General features: G+C 49.9%; 1 protein-coding gene across 4 annotated transcripts in view; it reads left to right on the forward strand.

Annotated features, from left to right (window-relative positions):
• DYRK1B (dual specificity tyrosine phosphorylation regulated kinase 1B) overlaps positions 1 to 13,930 on the forward strand; it is a 38,080-nt gene extending 24,150 nt beyond the window's left edge. For all 4 annotated transcript variants that reach the window (XM_056847337.1, XM_056847339.1, XM_056847338.1 and 1 more), the window contains exons 2-11: positions 3,628 to 3,773; positions 4,311 to 4,430; positions 5,403 to 5,591; positions 6,034 to 6,181; positions 6,678 to 6,964; positions 7,568 to 7,714; positions 8,508 to 8,648; positions 10,269 to 10,572; positions 12,857 to 12,963; positions 13,110 to 13,930. In XM_056847337.1, the coding sequence (XP_056703315.1) occupies positions 3,711 to 3,773; positions 4,311 to 4,430; positions 5,403 to 5,591; positions 6,034 to 6,181; positions 6,678 to 6,964; positions 7,568 to 7,714; positions 8,508 to 8,648; positions 10,269 to 10,572; positions 12,857 to 12,963; positions 13,110 to 13,505 (1,902 nt within the window). In that variant the 5' untranslated portion in view covers positions 3,628 to 3,710 and the 3' untranslated portion in view covers positions 13,506 to 13,930. The remainder of the gene's footprint in view (positions 1 to 3,627; positions 3,774 to 4,310; positions 4,431 to 5,402; positions 5,592 to 6,033; positions 6,182 to 6,677; positions 6,965 to 7,567; positions 7,715 to 8,507; positions 8,649 to 10,268; positions 10,573 to 12,856; positions 12,964 to 13,109) is intronic.
• Positions 13,931 to 15,772: the final 1,842 nt, after the last annotated feature.

Genomic DNA, 15,772 nt, shown 5'->3' on the forward strand with positions numbered 1-15,772 from the left:
AGTGTGTAGCTGGAGCTCTGGTCAGCAACTACTTTTGCTGGTGGGACACCATGAGCAAGACAGGGCCTGAAACAACCTCATACCACAAATACTTTTCATTTATATCCCTTTCTTGCCACTGGAACTAGAAATTGGCAACAGATGTCATCCCTTCTCACAAAGTTGAAGTTGGCCCTGGAACTGCCATTGACTGACCCCTATGTTAGAAGGGTTGGGAAGGGTAGAAATGGATGATCAGGGACCTGGAGATCAAGCCTTGTGAGGAAAGGCTGAGGGAGTTGGGAGTGTTTAGTCTGGAGGAGAAGAGGTTGAAGGAGGGGGACATGATTGCGCTCTTTAAGTATTTGAAGTGGTGTCACTTAGAGGTGGGCGGGGAGCTGTTCATGTTGGCAGCAGAGGATAGGACTCACAATAATGGGTTTAAATAGTGGGTGGAAAGGTACTGGCTGGATAGTAGGGAAATTGTTTTTACAGTAAGAGTTGCTCGACAGTGCAGTCAGCTACCTAGGGAGGTGGTGAGCTCCCCCTCACCTGCTGTCTTTAAGCAGAGATTAAAGAAACACTTGTCAGGGATGCTCTAGACTGATCCTGCATGAGCAGGGGGTTGGACTAGATGGCCTATATGTCCCCTTCCAACTCTATGATTCTATGACACATTTATAATAATGAGGTTGTTCTGTTAATATGCAGAAATGTGCTTTGATATATGTATGTAATTTGGGACAACAGAACCTGGTCCACAATTGCAAACTGGAAATTTGAATCCTGGAAATCAGTAAAATGAGACAGTTTTGTATCTTCGTCAGTTGAAGAGTTAGGTAGGGCAAAACCTCCTGGGTTTTCCTGCACATGCCATGTTTGAATGAATGTATGCCACACGAGAACACTACAATATGACCACTGTGCAAGATCCCTATCATACTCTTGTGCAATCCCCATCTATTTCCATCTGACTTGTGCATGAGGACAGTGTGCCCAAGTTTTTCCTGTGAAGCCCACAAGCAGTTGCCAAAAGGCAGCATGGGGCTTTGTGTGTGTGTGTGTTTCTTAATCCCTCGGTCCAAAGGTGTGGGCCTGCTGGTTTCTGTAAGTCCCCATGGCTGACAGAGACCAGTTTGAGCAGTGCATTGCCCTCAGTGATTAAAATAGCATAATTAGCCTAGAAAGGCACCTCCTTATATTCTTGATAATATTTTATACTGCTCATGAGAGCCCAGGAAGCTGTTTGTGTGTGTGAGCCTCCAGGTCAGCGGCAGCTCCAGAAGCTATGACCCCTGCTGTGCATAGTGAGGCTGCAGTGGTGCCAAGGATGTTTTCCTCTATGTGCTGCATATTAGGAATCTGAATCTTCCTCCTCGGCTGCTGCTTTGAGGAAGGAGAGAGGCCGCATGAGCAGACAGTAAGAAAAAAAAATTCACTGCCTTTCCAAGCTCTGCAGGCAAACAGTGTTAAGGAATTACATGCTTCTGAATCTGTCATGATTCCCATGCTGCTGGGCTTGAGGCTGTTCAGAAAGGAGTGGCCATCCCATGCTCAAGGCTCAGGATTGGACCCAGAGACACCTGCAAGTGGGGAAGAGAATGTACGCATGAAGCTGCCTTATACTGAATCAGACCCTTGGTCCATCAAAGTCAGTATTGTCTACTCAGACCAGCAGCAGCTCTCCAGGGTCTCAGGCAGAGGTCTTTCACATCACCTCCTTGCCTAGTCCCTTTAACTGAAGATGCCATGTATTGAACCTGGGACCTTCTGCATGCCAAGCAGATGCTCTACTACTGAGCCACGAAGTGAGAATTAAAAGAAGTAAGAATTAAACTGCTGGGCCTCTGTGGAGATCACATAAAGCTGCCTTATACTGAATCAGACCTTTGGCCCATCAAGGTCAAATATTGTCTACTCAGACTGGCAGCGGCTCTCCAGGTTCTTAGGTGCAGAGGTCTTTCACCTACTGCCTTTTAACTGGATCTGCTGGGGAGTGAACCTGGGACCTTCTGCATGCCAAGCAGATGCCCTGCCACTGAGCCTCTGCAGAGAGAGGGAAGATGCAGCTTTCTAAACATGAAGCATTATGTAGAATTTTTCAACCTGACACCTAGGCTAACATTCCCAAGCCCTCTGACTGCTGAGGATACACCTCTGGGATCATGCTGCAATTCATGTAGGAGTTAGTGTGCAGGTTGGGAAATGCACAAGAGCCATTTATTTTGCTGCTTCCAGCCTGTCCACCAGTCTGCGCCATTTCCCCGGCCCCTTTCAACACAACACCATCACCAAGTCCTCCACCGGAGCCTTTACAGTCTTGTCAGTAGCCTCAGTCAGAGTTGATCTTTTGGTTACTTCCCTATGCATGGGGGAATGAATGCTGTTTGCCTGGTTTTGTGGCGTTTGTAGTATTTAATTTTGACGTGTTTGTTTCTTGGGAGAGAGGAAGAAGAGACCCACAGCTGGGAGACATGAGGCAAATCAGTGCCAGCACTGACTTTCCGTTCAGCTTTGAAGCTGTCAGCTACATTCAAGATGGGAGACCTTGTGTGTAGCAGTGAGGTGTGGCTTGGATAATAACACTCTTGCTGTCTAGTCTGGCTTCAGTGCTCACAAGCCCAGTCCCCTCTCGGCATTCTGTGGCACACAGGGGCATGTACCTCGGCCAGATTTTGCACTCATTGCCCCTCCTACTACCTGATGCTTATGTAATCAGGGTCCTTCCCCGCACATGTCCTCTTCTTGCTGCACAACATCCCCCCCACCGATTCCTTTGGAATCCAGTCCCCCCAATATATTGGTGGAAAAGGTGTGCATGTGAAATATGCGTTGCTGCATGTAAAAGAAAGGGAGAGAATTGTCCTTAGACCCCAAAGTGTTTAGAAGTTGAGAGCTATCCTTTACAGAGGATAGAATCTAGTTGGGAATCTTCCACAGTCTTTCTCCCCCTCTCCTTACGGTTCCTTGACCTCAATGCTTATCCATTTCCAGCTCTTCTTGCGAACGCTGTTGTTCAGAATGTCCTCCTGGGCCTGGGAAAATAATTGGGGGGGGGGCATTTGCTTCCTAGCTGTGATAGCCCCCCACACACAGCACAAGCAGGCTTTCAGTGATAGCCAACCAGTTTACATAGTTATTAAAAAAACTGATGGTCAAAATAAACATGCAGAACTGGGATATGTTACTATGTATTCATTTGTTTGTTTATTTGGTTTTTATCCTGCCCTTTCCCAACTGCTCAGAGTGGCTTTATGAGCGTGCCACACTCTTTTAGCGCTGCCTTGTGGCATGCAGTGTTGCAAAAGCAAATTTGGTTACTTAACTTGCTGAATAACTGCATGGAATGCAGTCCCCTTTGGCTTATTTGACTCTTTTGTATCACTGGGGTGAAGTTGTCTGCCCTGGGTTTGTTTCAGAAAATTGGATCCTTGCTCTGACACCCTTAAAAGCCAGGAATAGAACTTGAGTTCCTGGCCCTATCCTCACCCCCTACTGTAAATCAAGAGCCCTGACTCTTGTTCTCAAATCGGAATGTGTTTTGTGGTCAGAGCAGTGAGCTATTTCTGGGAAAGGCAGGCATGTGTTTTAGGCTTGGTGACGAGAAACTTCACTGGAATCTTTTTTTCCCCTCATATCGTCCTCTAGGTGGCAGCAGCAACCCACAATGCCAGCTGCCGCCCTGCAGCCAGGTTGCCTCTCTGGGCCGCTCTCTTCCTACTGAGACAATCATGTCGAGCCAGCACAGCCATGCACCCTTCTCCAGCATCCAGCCCATGGCTGAGCATCAGCAGGTAATAATAACTGGGAGAGTCCTACTCGGTCCTCTGATTCTGCAACCCATTCTCATTCAGTACAGGCAGACGATGCATCCTTTTCAGCTCACACCATAGGCTCAGCTGCTTTTTACTGTCAAGGCTCTGAGCTCAGTCTGCAGCTAAAGCTTGTAGAAGGAGACATCACTGGGACAGAGGGAAATTTAATTATCACCAAAGGCAGCCGTGGTGTATGGTAGGAGCTGCTTTATCCAAGGTAGCCAAAGCCCCCTGGGGAGGTGCCCACACCTTTGTTGCCATGTTAGGGAGAGGGTTTGGAGGTAGACTGCATCTGCCAAATTTAGAGGAGGGTGATCTTGGCTTTACCAGCTTTCTCTCCTGCTGAAGTTTTGTTCCCTGCCGGGGAAGTGGCACAGAAGAAAACAAGGTTGCAGGATGCCTGAATGGCTTGCCTGCTTCACTGTTGCCCTGTGGTTGTTGGTCTTTGTGGCTCCAGTGGCTATTTAGGCTGAGAGTCTCATTCCCCCCCCTTCCTTTTTTTCTGGTCCCACACAGATCATGCCGGACCTGGCCATCCTGCAGAGAAGGATCCCGCTCACTTTTCGGGACTCTGCCACGGCACCGCTGCGCAAGCTGTCTGTGGATCTTATCAAAACATACAAACATATCAACGAGGTAAGGGGCCCCTTATCCATAGAATCAGTCCCTGACTCTTATGTGACGCCAGTGGGAGTCGGGGGTGTTCTCAGTGCCACAGAATCTTTTGTTTCCTTCAGGATGCATGATCAGTGGTGCCATCTCCTAATTAGTTTGTTTAGAAACATAGAGTTGGAAGGGACTACCAGGGTCATCTGGTCCAACCCCCTGCACAATGCAGGATATTCACAACTACTTCCCCCACTCCACCCCCAGTGACCCCTACTCCATGCCCAGAAGATGGCCAAGATGCCCTCCCTCTCATGATCTGCCTAAGGTCATAGAATCAGCATTGCTGACAGATGGCCATCTAGCCTCTGCTTAAAAACCTTCAGGGAAGGAGCGCTCACCACCTTCCGAGGAAGCCTGTTCCACCGAGGAACCGCTCTGATTGTTAGATAATTCTTCCTAATGTCTAGGCAGAAACTCTTTTGATTTAATTTCAACCCGTTGTTTCCTGTCTGACCTTCTGGGGCAACAGAAAACAACTCGGCACCATCCTCTATATGACAGCCCCTCAAGTACTTGAAGATGGTTATCATATCACCTCTCAGTCTTCTCCTCTGCAGGCTAAACATACCCAGCTCCTTCAACCTTTCCTCATAGGACTTGTTCTCCATACCCCTCACCATCTTTGTTTATTTCATTTATATCCACTCCTGACACAGTGTACCTGGGGTTCCAGGCCATTTCCCATCTGGGCATTAACTGACCCTAGACCCTGCTTAGTTTTGGCATGGCTGTGCATTCTTTGCCCTCAGACCATGGCCTTGAACCATTCCTTACCTCCTTTGCCCTGCCTTCTTCTTGCAGGAGTGGAATGTGTTGGGGGAGTCACCAGGGGCACTGGCTGTTGTGGGGAGTATGTGTGGGGGGGAGGGATGCAGCTCCCAGTCTTTCAGAAAGTGGTTCGTTTTCTGCGGAACCATGATCCTGCCTCTCCTTGTCCAGGTCTATTATGCCAAGAAGAAACGTCGAGCCCTGCAGGTCGCACCCGAGGACACCAGTACCAAAAAGGAACGGAAAGTGCACAACGAGGGCTACGATGACGACAACTATGATTACATCGTCCGCAACGGCGAGCGCTGGCTGGAGCGCTACGAAATCGATTCACTCATTGGCAAGGGATCCTTTGGGCAGGTTAGAGACAGGGGGGAGTGGACAGTTCTATCTTTTCTCCCATACTGCATGACGGGTCATAACCCAGGTTCTTGTAAATGTTAGCCAGAGCCTGCAGATTATTTACCAGCAAATAATACCTTTGACCAGATCAATGTGTGTGCCCCGAAGCCACAATAATATTGCCTCTTACAACCTACTTTGTTAAAACATTTCTGCTCCACTGGTTTTAGTTCAAACACACACACACACACACACACACACACATGGCTTTAATGAGGCTACAGTGTCTATCTCATCACAAGCAGTACTTCTTTCTCCAAGAACTGCAGAAGTGTGTGTGTGTGTGCACCCTATTACCCTGATCTAGTGATTCTCCCATGATTATGTCCCTAAAAAACTACATGGTGGTACTCCTGGATGAGAAGATGATCTTGACATGGCCATTTTCTCTCTTTACTAGGTGGTGAAGGCCTATGACCAGCAGGCTCAGGAGTGGGTGGCCATTAAGATAATCAAGAACAAGAAGGCATTTCTGAGCCAGGCTCAGATTGAGTTGCGGTTATTGGAGCTCATGAACCAGCACGACACTGAGATGAAATACTATATTGGTGAGAGGCTGGGGAGCGGTGTGTCTGCTAGGGGAGGGGGCTGTGCTTTTTCATCTTATGTATGTAACCCATCTTATGTGTTAGGGAGAACCACACTAGTGAGGTGAACATTAGTGAGGGTCTCGAAGGTACCTGCCTAATGGGTGAAAGTTGTGGAGAGGCATTGTGCGATGGAGGTAAACTACGGGATGGAAAGGAGATGAAGCCTCCGTGAGATGCTGGTTACAGCACGAGTTAGAGGTGAGGGTTCACTGGCCAAAATGCCCCAGGGAGCATATCGGTGATAACTTGGCATGTTTGCACGTGGTGAAGCTAGTGACGTTTATGTTATACATTTGTAAGTCCCAGGGACTATAGGAAGCAGTGCGGTTGGAAGCTCAGTGATCCAAGAGTGTTTGAGAGAGTTGCATGGGTGTTTTCCAAGTGTGAGTGTGGCATTACGGTGCAAGTGGTGCCGCCGCAACACTTTCCCCCTCTCTTACCTCCCACCCCACAGTGCACTTGAAGCGGCATTTCATGTTCCGGAGCCACCTGTGCCTGGTGTTTGAGTTGTTGTCCTACAACCTCTATGACCTGCTCCGAAACACCAACTTCCGTGGCGTGTCTCTCAACCTCACGCGCAAGTTTGCCCAGCAGCTGTGCACCGCGCTGCTTTTCCTGGCGACGCCCGAGCTCAGCATCATCCACTGTGACCTTAAGCCCGAGAACATCCTGCTCTGCAACCCCAAGCGCAGCGCCATCAAGATTGTGGACTTTGGCAGCTCCTGCCAGCTGGGCCAGCGGGTGAGTGGCTCCAAAGTTCTGACCTTCCTAGCCATGGTGGGGGGGTCATCTTTGGCCTTGTCTGTCAGCTTCGATAAATTCCCTTGTTCTTAGGGCTTCTCAACTTGAACTTGGCCAGGCAGACGGTGTCCGCATAAGAAGGCACCGATCTTGTCCCACCCAGAGTTCGATGCAAGAGGAAGTGTCAAGTCAAGTTTATTGTATAAGGCCATAGGCCATTACAATCTAAAACAGTATAGCAGCAGGTTAAAATATACAAAACCAGAATCATTAAAAGAATACAAAAAATTAGAATTTAAAATACGCCCGTTCAGCTCTAACCAGCTTTACCACCTTTTATGGTTTGCTTCACCCTGATTTTCTTGGCCACCAGGCCATACAGTGCCGTTCTTTTGGAAATATACAGGTCCTTATCTGATAGCAGATAGATTAATCTGTCAACATCTCACTGTAACTGTAATGCTGAAGGAATGTTTGCCAGAAACCTTTCCGGGGCTCTGTGTACCGAGGACAGGCCAGAACATAATGGGGGAGAAAAAGAGCTATGAGCATCTGGCCCTTCAGTGGGACGATTGATGGCATCTTGCCTTTTTGTCCCCACAGATCTACCAGTACATCCAGAGCCGATTTTACCGCTCACCTGAAGTGCTACTGGGCATGCCTTATGACCTGGCAATTGACATGTGGTCCTTAGGTTGCATCCTTGTGGAGATGCACACAGGAGAGCCGCTCTTCAGCGGTGCCAATGAGGTAGGTGGGCCTTTCTTTGTGGGGAGGGCCATGGCTCAATGTGAGAGCCCAGGTTCAGCCCCCAGCACCTCCCGTTAAAGGATCTGGTAGTCTGTGATGCGACAGACCTGTTCCCTGAGACCCAGGAGAAGCCTGATGGAGTAGAGAATACTGATCTCGATAGACCAAGGATCTGACCCAATAGAAGCAGCTTTGTGCATGCATACGGGAAGGGCCTGTGGCTCAGTGGTAGAGACATCCACTCTGCATGCAGAAAGTCCCAGGTTCAACCATCCCCAGCATCTCCTGTTAAAAGTATCATGTAGTAGGTGGTGAGCTGCAGACAGTGCTGACCTTGAGAGAGCAAGGATCTCAGGATAGGACAGCTTCATGTATTCATGTGTAGGTAAGGAATGACCGGTCAAGAAAAAGGACAGTATTACTCCCACTAATCACTTGTTGCGTGAAAAGAAAGAGAGCGCTAAAGAGAGAAGATTTTGGCCCTTTGGGGAGTTTACTCCAGAAGGCTAGCTTCAGCAACCAGATGTTGGCCAGGGTGTCTGCTGGACTCCTTTCGGGTAGCATCCTTTTGTCTGGGCAGATGAGTGCAGCAACAAAAAACCCCTTCATGTTTTGGCTGGAACAGCAGAGCAAGTGGAAGCATCCATGCCTCAGAGCAGTGGAAGAGTATGTAGATGGATTTTGGGAGGCCAGCACACAAATAGGGATGCTGGTGGTGGGAGGTGAGGAGGAGATCTGTGGGGGCTGGGAGGTGTTGGCCTGGTGCTCCTCTTCTCTTGCTTTCCCCTTGCAGGCGGACCAGATGAGCCGGATAGTGGAGGTGCTGGGGCTGCCACCCCCTCACATGCTGGAGCAGGCTCCGAAGGCTCGCAAATACTTTGAAAAGCTGCCCGAGGGGGGCTGGGTCCTCCGGCGGGGCAAAGATGGCAGGAAGGTAATGCTTTTAACAGCTTTTCCGCTCGCCACCCACGTTCCCACTCGGGCCATCCCTGCCCTTTTCAAAGAGCCAAAAGCAGTAGGTGCTTCGATGCACTCAAAACATGCAGCGCAAAGCATCGAGCAGCCTTTGGTTTTTACCGCTCAGAAGCTGGGGGGGGGGGTGTCATTTTTGTTGAGGGAAACCCACTTTTCACAGTAGGAATCCTCCGCTGTTCCCCAGCCACCCTCTTCAAGAGTTTTGGGATCTTCCCCTTTGTAGCTGCTGTCACCTCCTGCTATCTGCCCCCTTACCTGTTTGGAACCAGGAGGATCATCAAACCAAGGCTGCTTTGGTCATGTTAGCCACAGTGAGGTGCGCAGGTAGTAATGTAGGCAGTCTCTTATCTCTTAGAGAGCCAGCATGGTGTAGTGGTTAAGAGCGGTGGTTTGGAGCAGCGGACTCTATTCTGGAGAACCGAGTTTGATTCCCCACTCTTCCACATGAGCGGCGGAGGCTAATCTGGTGAACTGGGTTGGTTTCCTCACTCCTCCACGTGAAGCCAGCTGGGTGGCCTTGGGCTAGTCACAGCTGTCTCAGCCTCATCTACCTCATAAGGTGTCTGTTGCGGGGAGGGGAAGGGAAGGTGATTGTAAGCTGGTTTGATTCTTCCTTAAGTGGTAGAGAAAGCAGTAGAGATATAAAAAACCCAACTCTTCTTCTTAAACAAATACAAGCTTTATTCTGCTGGCATTGTTCTAGTACAGAGCTATGGTGCAGACTAATAGAAGAAATGAAATGTGAATGATTGCTAACCTTACTTGGTACTTAGAATATCTGAGCATATCATCTCCCCTCCCTGTTGGGAGATGCCAGAGGGTGTATGCATACAGAGGATGCTGTCCTTTCTGTGGTCACACTCCCCTGCCCCCGCAGAGAGGAGGAAAAGCTCCTGTTCACTTCTCTCCCCCATGTGTGTGAAAAGGTCTTGGCCGGTCTGGGTTCCTACAGCACCCGTCTTCCAGAACCGACTCAGCCAACAGAGAGATGAGACAAGCCATTTCTGGCAGAACTACCAGTATGGGCACATTGTTAGAGCATGAAACAGGCTGTACATTCTAAGGAATGCACGAGCACAGACGAAGAGCTTTGTCTTGTTTTGTCTTGTGTCGATGGCATAGAAACCAAGATTAACAAATTCCCAGGTCACCTCCTCTGTAAACTTCTTGGTGCAAGTTACATTAGCGGCTGTCCTTGGCCACACTCCAAAGGAAATACCTCCTGTATCACATTCTTGGAAGCAAAGGGTGCAGGCAGGAGGCAGAGCCAGGGCTGTTTCATCATCGTGACACTTAATTTTTGCATTGTGTTTTTTTTTCTTTACACTTCATGCTAGTGGAGTTTCAACACCTTCCTTAGAACAGAAAGCAACTGGTTCATGTTGCATATAAGTGTATTTTTTTTCCTGTTTCCAAATGCAGAACAGAGAGATTTATTGTACGCTGCTTCCTTTTTGGGCACAGCAGATCATGTTGCCAAACGTACTGGATATTGTAGCGCAAGGCGCTCGCCCGCCCTGTCTGCCCCTTGCCTCAAGCCCTCCTCCAGCTAATTTTACTGCTCTCTGATGCCTTCCAGGATTATAAGGTTCCAGGAACCCGGCGGTTGCATGAAGTGCTGGGGGTAGAGAGCGGGGGCCCAGGCGGGCGTCGTGCAGGAGAGCAGGGTCATTCGCCTTCCGACTACCTGAAGTTCAAGGACTTGGTGCTGCGCATGCTGGACTACGAGCCCCGTAGCCGCATCACCCCCTTCTACGCCCTGCAGCACAACTTCTTCAAGAAAACAGCCGACGAGGGCACCAACACAAGCGCCAGCACCTCGCCAAGTCTGGGCACGGAGCACAGTCACTCCACCAGCACCACTAGTTCGGTGTCCAGCTCTGGTATGCATCCCTCTTTGCTTTTTAAAAGTTTTTTTTTAATTTTACCGCTATCTAGCTTTTAAAAGAAAACAAAAATCACTAAGGTATTTTATGCATGGGCTGGATCTCCCTGCTTGGATCTGGGTTCATCACAGATTAAAGTAACCCGGGTTGGGGGAAACTGTATACATTGCCTTGAATGATCAGGGACGAAACTGTGCTAATGGAACCATGAATACAGAAAAACGGTCTCCCAAGCTCAAATCAAGTCCCACCCCTTTAAATGCTGCTCTGTAATTGGCTTACCTCGCAGAGAAGATTTCCTTCCCCCCCAAACCCAACTGACATATAAAAACAGCATTTTAAGAACAAAAAACGGAGCAATCTGAAAGAAGGGGGGGAGAAATCCAAGCCTCGTTTTTAAAAAGCCTTTCTTTTGCTCAGAAAGAGCTCCAAGGTGGCAGGAATCAGGAAGCACTTGAATCCCCGCCTTTACACGCTGCTTTGTGATTGGCTGTGAGAGAAGCCAATCTTCTGTTTTCCCCTGCATGAGGCTTTGAAGAAGGAGTTGGAAAAGGGTGGGGCATGATGGCAAGGGGAAGCTCAACCCGAGAACAGAGTATGCACGCTCTGTGACTCCAGAATGAGCCAGGATGAACGGTTTAATTCAGGCCAGAAGAGGAATGGGAAAAGCCAGGTTCGTTTTGCATTGAAACAGCGTTGAGCTTCCAAGGAATGAGGTATTGTGTATACTGACAAATTTGATTCTGGCTGAAATGGGGAATAAAGGAGGTTAAAGCAACCATGTATAAAACACCTAAGAGTGTTTTTAATAAAACAGAGATATAAAAGCAAAATTGTATTACCATTGTTGAACCACAGCATAGCCCTTCTTAGGTACAGTTACTATAAGGAGGATAGGGAGAAGATTCTGTGCCCACTTTTGAGAAAGAGAACTGGTTATCCTGAATCTGTTAGAGTTAGCCTCCTTAAGGATGACTTTTCTCAGGTAACAAAGTTGGTGGCCAGGTTTTGTAGAACAGTATTTAATTTTCGGAATTCTACATAGAAATGAAAAGTTGTGGATGGAATTGATTGTTTAAATTTGTATTGTAGACCAGTTTTTAACCATTTTGAAGAGAGTAATATTTTGTATAGCGTTTTTAACCAAAATGTATTGTTTTATAGTGCCAGTTTGGGTTACTAACTGCAAAAAATGTATGTTTGGTGTAAGGACCATAATAATAAGTCTTAGTATGCTTGCAGCATATCCCAACGCAAAGTGCCGAGCCCCAGAACCACTAAAAAGGGGCACCAGTTGTCAAAATCTGGGGAAACCACGCCAACAGGGAACCAGCCTTACACAGTTGTGGAATCTCACCAAGGAACATCATTTACAAACTTCCTCTGGTAACCCATCCCAGAGGATGGTAGCCATCATAGAAAAAAACACTGCAGGGCTTGTCCGGGTCAAAACAACCCTTCAGCATGAGGAGTAAACCTCAACAGTACTAAGCAGACCTAATGAGAGAGTCTGAGAAAGTAAAGCACTTTCCACCATCTGCACCATCCATGGCCATCTTTATTATGTGTCCAGTTCTCTCGTTTTATTATTTTAAAACATTTTAAGCTGACTTTCTACCTGGTCCCCAAAGCAACGAACAATAAAAACATTAAAACAGGATTAAAAACACACACATAGACGATTAAGAAGAACACATAAACATACGAACGAGAGGAACGATCAGTGAGGGAACGACAGACATAATAAAGGCAACTTCACCCACTGACGGATAGAAGGGGGCCTGATCTCCCTGGGGATGGAATTCCATGATTTTGATGCCATGACTAAGAAGACCCTTCTCTGGGTTGCCAGCCATCTAGCCTCAGCCATCTAGCTTGAAGCAGGGCCTCTGAAGGTCCCGTAATGGTCAGGTAGGGTTCATGTGGGGAGTAGGTATGCAGGCTTCAAGCTGTATAGCGCTCTTGCGGATATGTTTTTAGACCTACTTCGCCTAGCCCTATACTGTCTAGTTAAATTGGCAGCAGTTCTCAAGGCCTCTTTCCAGCCTTGATACCTGCGATGGTTAGCTGCAGGTACCAGGCCTTGAATCTGCAATGCTTTGCATGCTGTGAAATGCACTCCGGTGCTGAGTTCATAGCTCTTTACCCACCTCCTCTCCTCTCTGCCCGGTTTAGGGGTCTGGGCCTTGAGCCGTTCCCAGCGCCGCCCACTGCGGAACCATCCCCCTGGTACCTGTTTGGCCCCTGTTCCCTCGCTCTGATCCTCTTTCTCTCCTGACAGGCGGTTCCAGTGGCTCTTCCAACGACAACCGTGGTTACCGTTACAGCAATCGTTACTATGGCAGCATGGGCACTGTGCATGCAGACTGCGAGATGCAGAGTCCCCAAGTAGGTTGTGGGCCAGGGTCTGACCCTTGGCTTTCCATTTTTTTTCTGGCAACGCCTCTCACCCTCCATTTCTCCCACCCCCACCCCCCGTGCATGTCCCTTTCGCCACCATCTGCATTTGTTTCTTTCTTTTGTTGTTGTTGCAGGCCCCTTCTCAGCAGCAGATGCGTCTCTGGGCTGGCGGCGACAACGAGAGTATTCCTCACATCTTACCTCACAAACCCACACCCAGCCAGGCCATGCCATGTTTCCCTCCGACCGGGCACCCCCCGTACCAGCGCCCTCCGCTCCCGCTGTCTCCCCCGCTCCCCGAGGCCATGGAGGTGTCCCTGGGCCCTCGCCACCTGGACTGCAACCCCACCGGCCTGGGCTCCTCATCCTTGCACTTGGGCGCCTCGGCCTTCCGGACTAGGACTGCTGGTGGCTCGCGCCCCGAGGGACTCGGCCTCAACTACCCTCTCCGTGGGCGCGGCCACCGGGAAACGGATGAGACTGCACTGATGGGTGTCTGCGTGCCCCAGGGCACGGCTGCCAGCTCCTGATGATGGACTGGCCCGGCAGGCTAGGAGCCAGTGCCCGGCGAGAGCACTCCCTTGTTGCACCAGAGCCTGGACGGGCCAGGACTGACTGTAGGGCAGGGAACCAGTTGCCCACAGAGCGCTCCTCCGCACGGGAGAGTCCGAGTGGGCCAGGACTTTTTAACGGTGGGACGGGGTCAGGTTGCCTGGCTCGTGTGGCCAGCCTAAAGACCAGGTCCTGTTTGCTACCCGGGACACCCCCCCTGCTGCAAGTGGTAAGCGTTGTGTTGGGGGAGGGGAGGGGGGGAAATAGTACCGGGGGGGAAGCATGTGGAGCCAGCATCCTCCCACCCTCACAGCCCGGATGCCACTCCCCCCTTCTTTCTGGTCAGTTCTTTCTCTGACTCGTGTGGTTCCTTCTGGCTGCTGCCACGAGCCTCCCCCCCACCCGACCCCACCCCACCCCTTGAATCACTCAGCGGCATATGGGCCTGGCAGCCATTCCCTTCCCTGGTGCGAGAGATTTTCAACACTCTTGTGTGCTTGGATGGACAGACAGACTCCTGTGCACTACGTGGACTGGATAGGCTTGGCGGCCTGTGTTGGTCCCATGGGAATTGCTGCTAAAAACAAACCCCCCTCCCCACCCCCGCTTGGAAATAAAGGGTTGCCCCAACCAACGATTGAATGTTTATGCTGACTCACGTGCAGCCCTCTTGGACCTGCCTCTTTCCGTGTGCACACGAGGGGGGAACAGTGCCTAGGTCCGGGCTCCGGCACAGTCGGGGCTGTTTACCCCGCACGCGCCGCCCTTACCCAAGCGAGGCGGCAAAGCGGGGGACCCGACCCGAGCCTGGACCGCGGCTGTGAACTTTTTAAACTCTGCCTTACTTGAGCGCATGCATCTTTGCACGGGATTCTGTCTGAGCTCAGGCTGTTTTCCTCAAGATTTCTGCTTTCTTGGGTAGGAAAGTGTGAAGACTGTGCAGAGAATGTGGGGCATGACCCAGCCCATCCCTCTTTTCTTCTCATGTGAGGTTGGCCCCCCCTTCACCCACTTGACTTACCCCCACCACCATACTGATTTCACATGAATATCAAAATCCTACCGAACAGGCAAGGAACCGAAGCAAAGAGAGCAAGACCGGGAGCCTCCTGCCGAACGGGTCGCCTCGTTTCCACCCGCCGCTTGTCACTCGCTAGCTTACGTGGTGCCCGCCTTTCCATACAGCCTGGCACGAGGGGTGTTATCAGGCCAGGCTTTATTAATGTGCTTTCATTAGCAGCGTGGCATGCCCATGTGCTTTTCCTGTCGAGCAAGGCGGCTGGGCTCTTCCTTTCACAAGGGTTTGAAGCCTCCGGGCGGCCCTACGTTGTCACACACAAAAAAATGGGTGGTTTTTTTTTTGCTGATTTGCACAGAGGCCTAAAGTCACCCAGGCGTCAGTGCGTGGTGGAACTGTTAAATGCAGCCAAAACGAGGGCGACAGTAAACCCTTTCGCTGTGGAACAGATTGGCCACCGATACTAGAACAAGCTGCAAGTGCTATCCATTGTTCTGTAGGGATAGGGCATTTGGCCTCAGGCCCAGTTGCAGGCAGAATGGGGGGGGGACACATCTGGGCAGAAGTTGTTGGTCACAGCTAGCTTACTCCAGGAATTTGTCTCGTTGTATGTGATCTGTCTACTCGAGTGCAAGATGTAAATGCATACTCAGGCCTATGTCTGCACTACAGTAGCATGGAACAATTTGATACAGGGTGTAGAATTCAGCGTCCTGAAAACCGTGTTTTAAGCAGGGGGGAAATGTAATGGCTACAAGAACAGACCGGGGGTGGCGCAGGAAGCTTATGGCTCAGTGGGGTTTCCATTGGCCAGGGAGCGGCGTTTCAGATCTCTGGGGCTCTCCTTGCCTTTCACCCCGTTAACAGTTATACAGAACAGAGCTTGTAACCTGCATATCGCATCCAGCCTTTCTGGGTGCAGATTTTTCACCCTTAACTGTACAATAGACACAGTCTTATATGTGCTGCCACTGGAAGCGAGGGAGGGGGGTTTTGGGGCCGGGGGACAGCGCAGGGATGATGGAACAGCATCAGTGCCCAGGTAGGAAGTGTAAGTTGGAGAGTCAGCAGTGGGCTGTAAATGGGCCGTTTAAAAAAAAATTGGAAAAATTTTGTAGCAGACATGATGTTCATTAGGCACTGGGCAAGGGAGCACGTTACGTCCGTTGAGCACCACCCACGTCGCAAGCGCCGTAGTTTTCTGGAAGCTGGCCAACCTTGGGGTTC

The sequence above is a fragment of the Euleptes europaea genome, chromosome 3, assembly GCF_029931775.1.
Source record: "Euleptes europaea isolate rEulEur1 chromosome 3, rEulEur1.hap1, whole genome shotgun sequence".
Lineage (NCBI taxonomy): Eukaryota > Metazoa > Chordata > Lepidosauria > Squamata > Sphaerodactylidae > Euleptes > Euleptes europaea.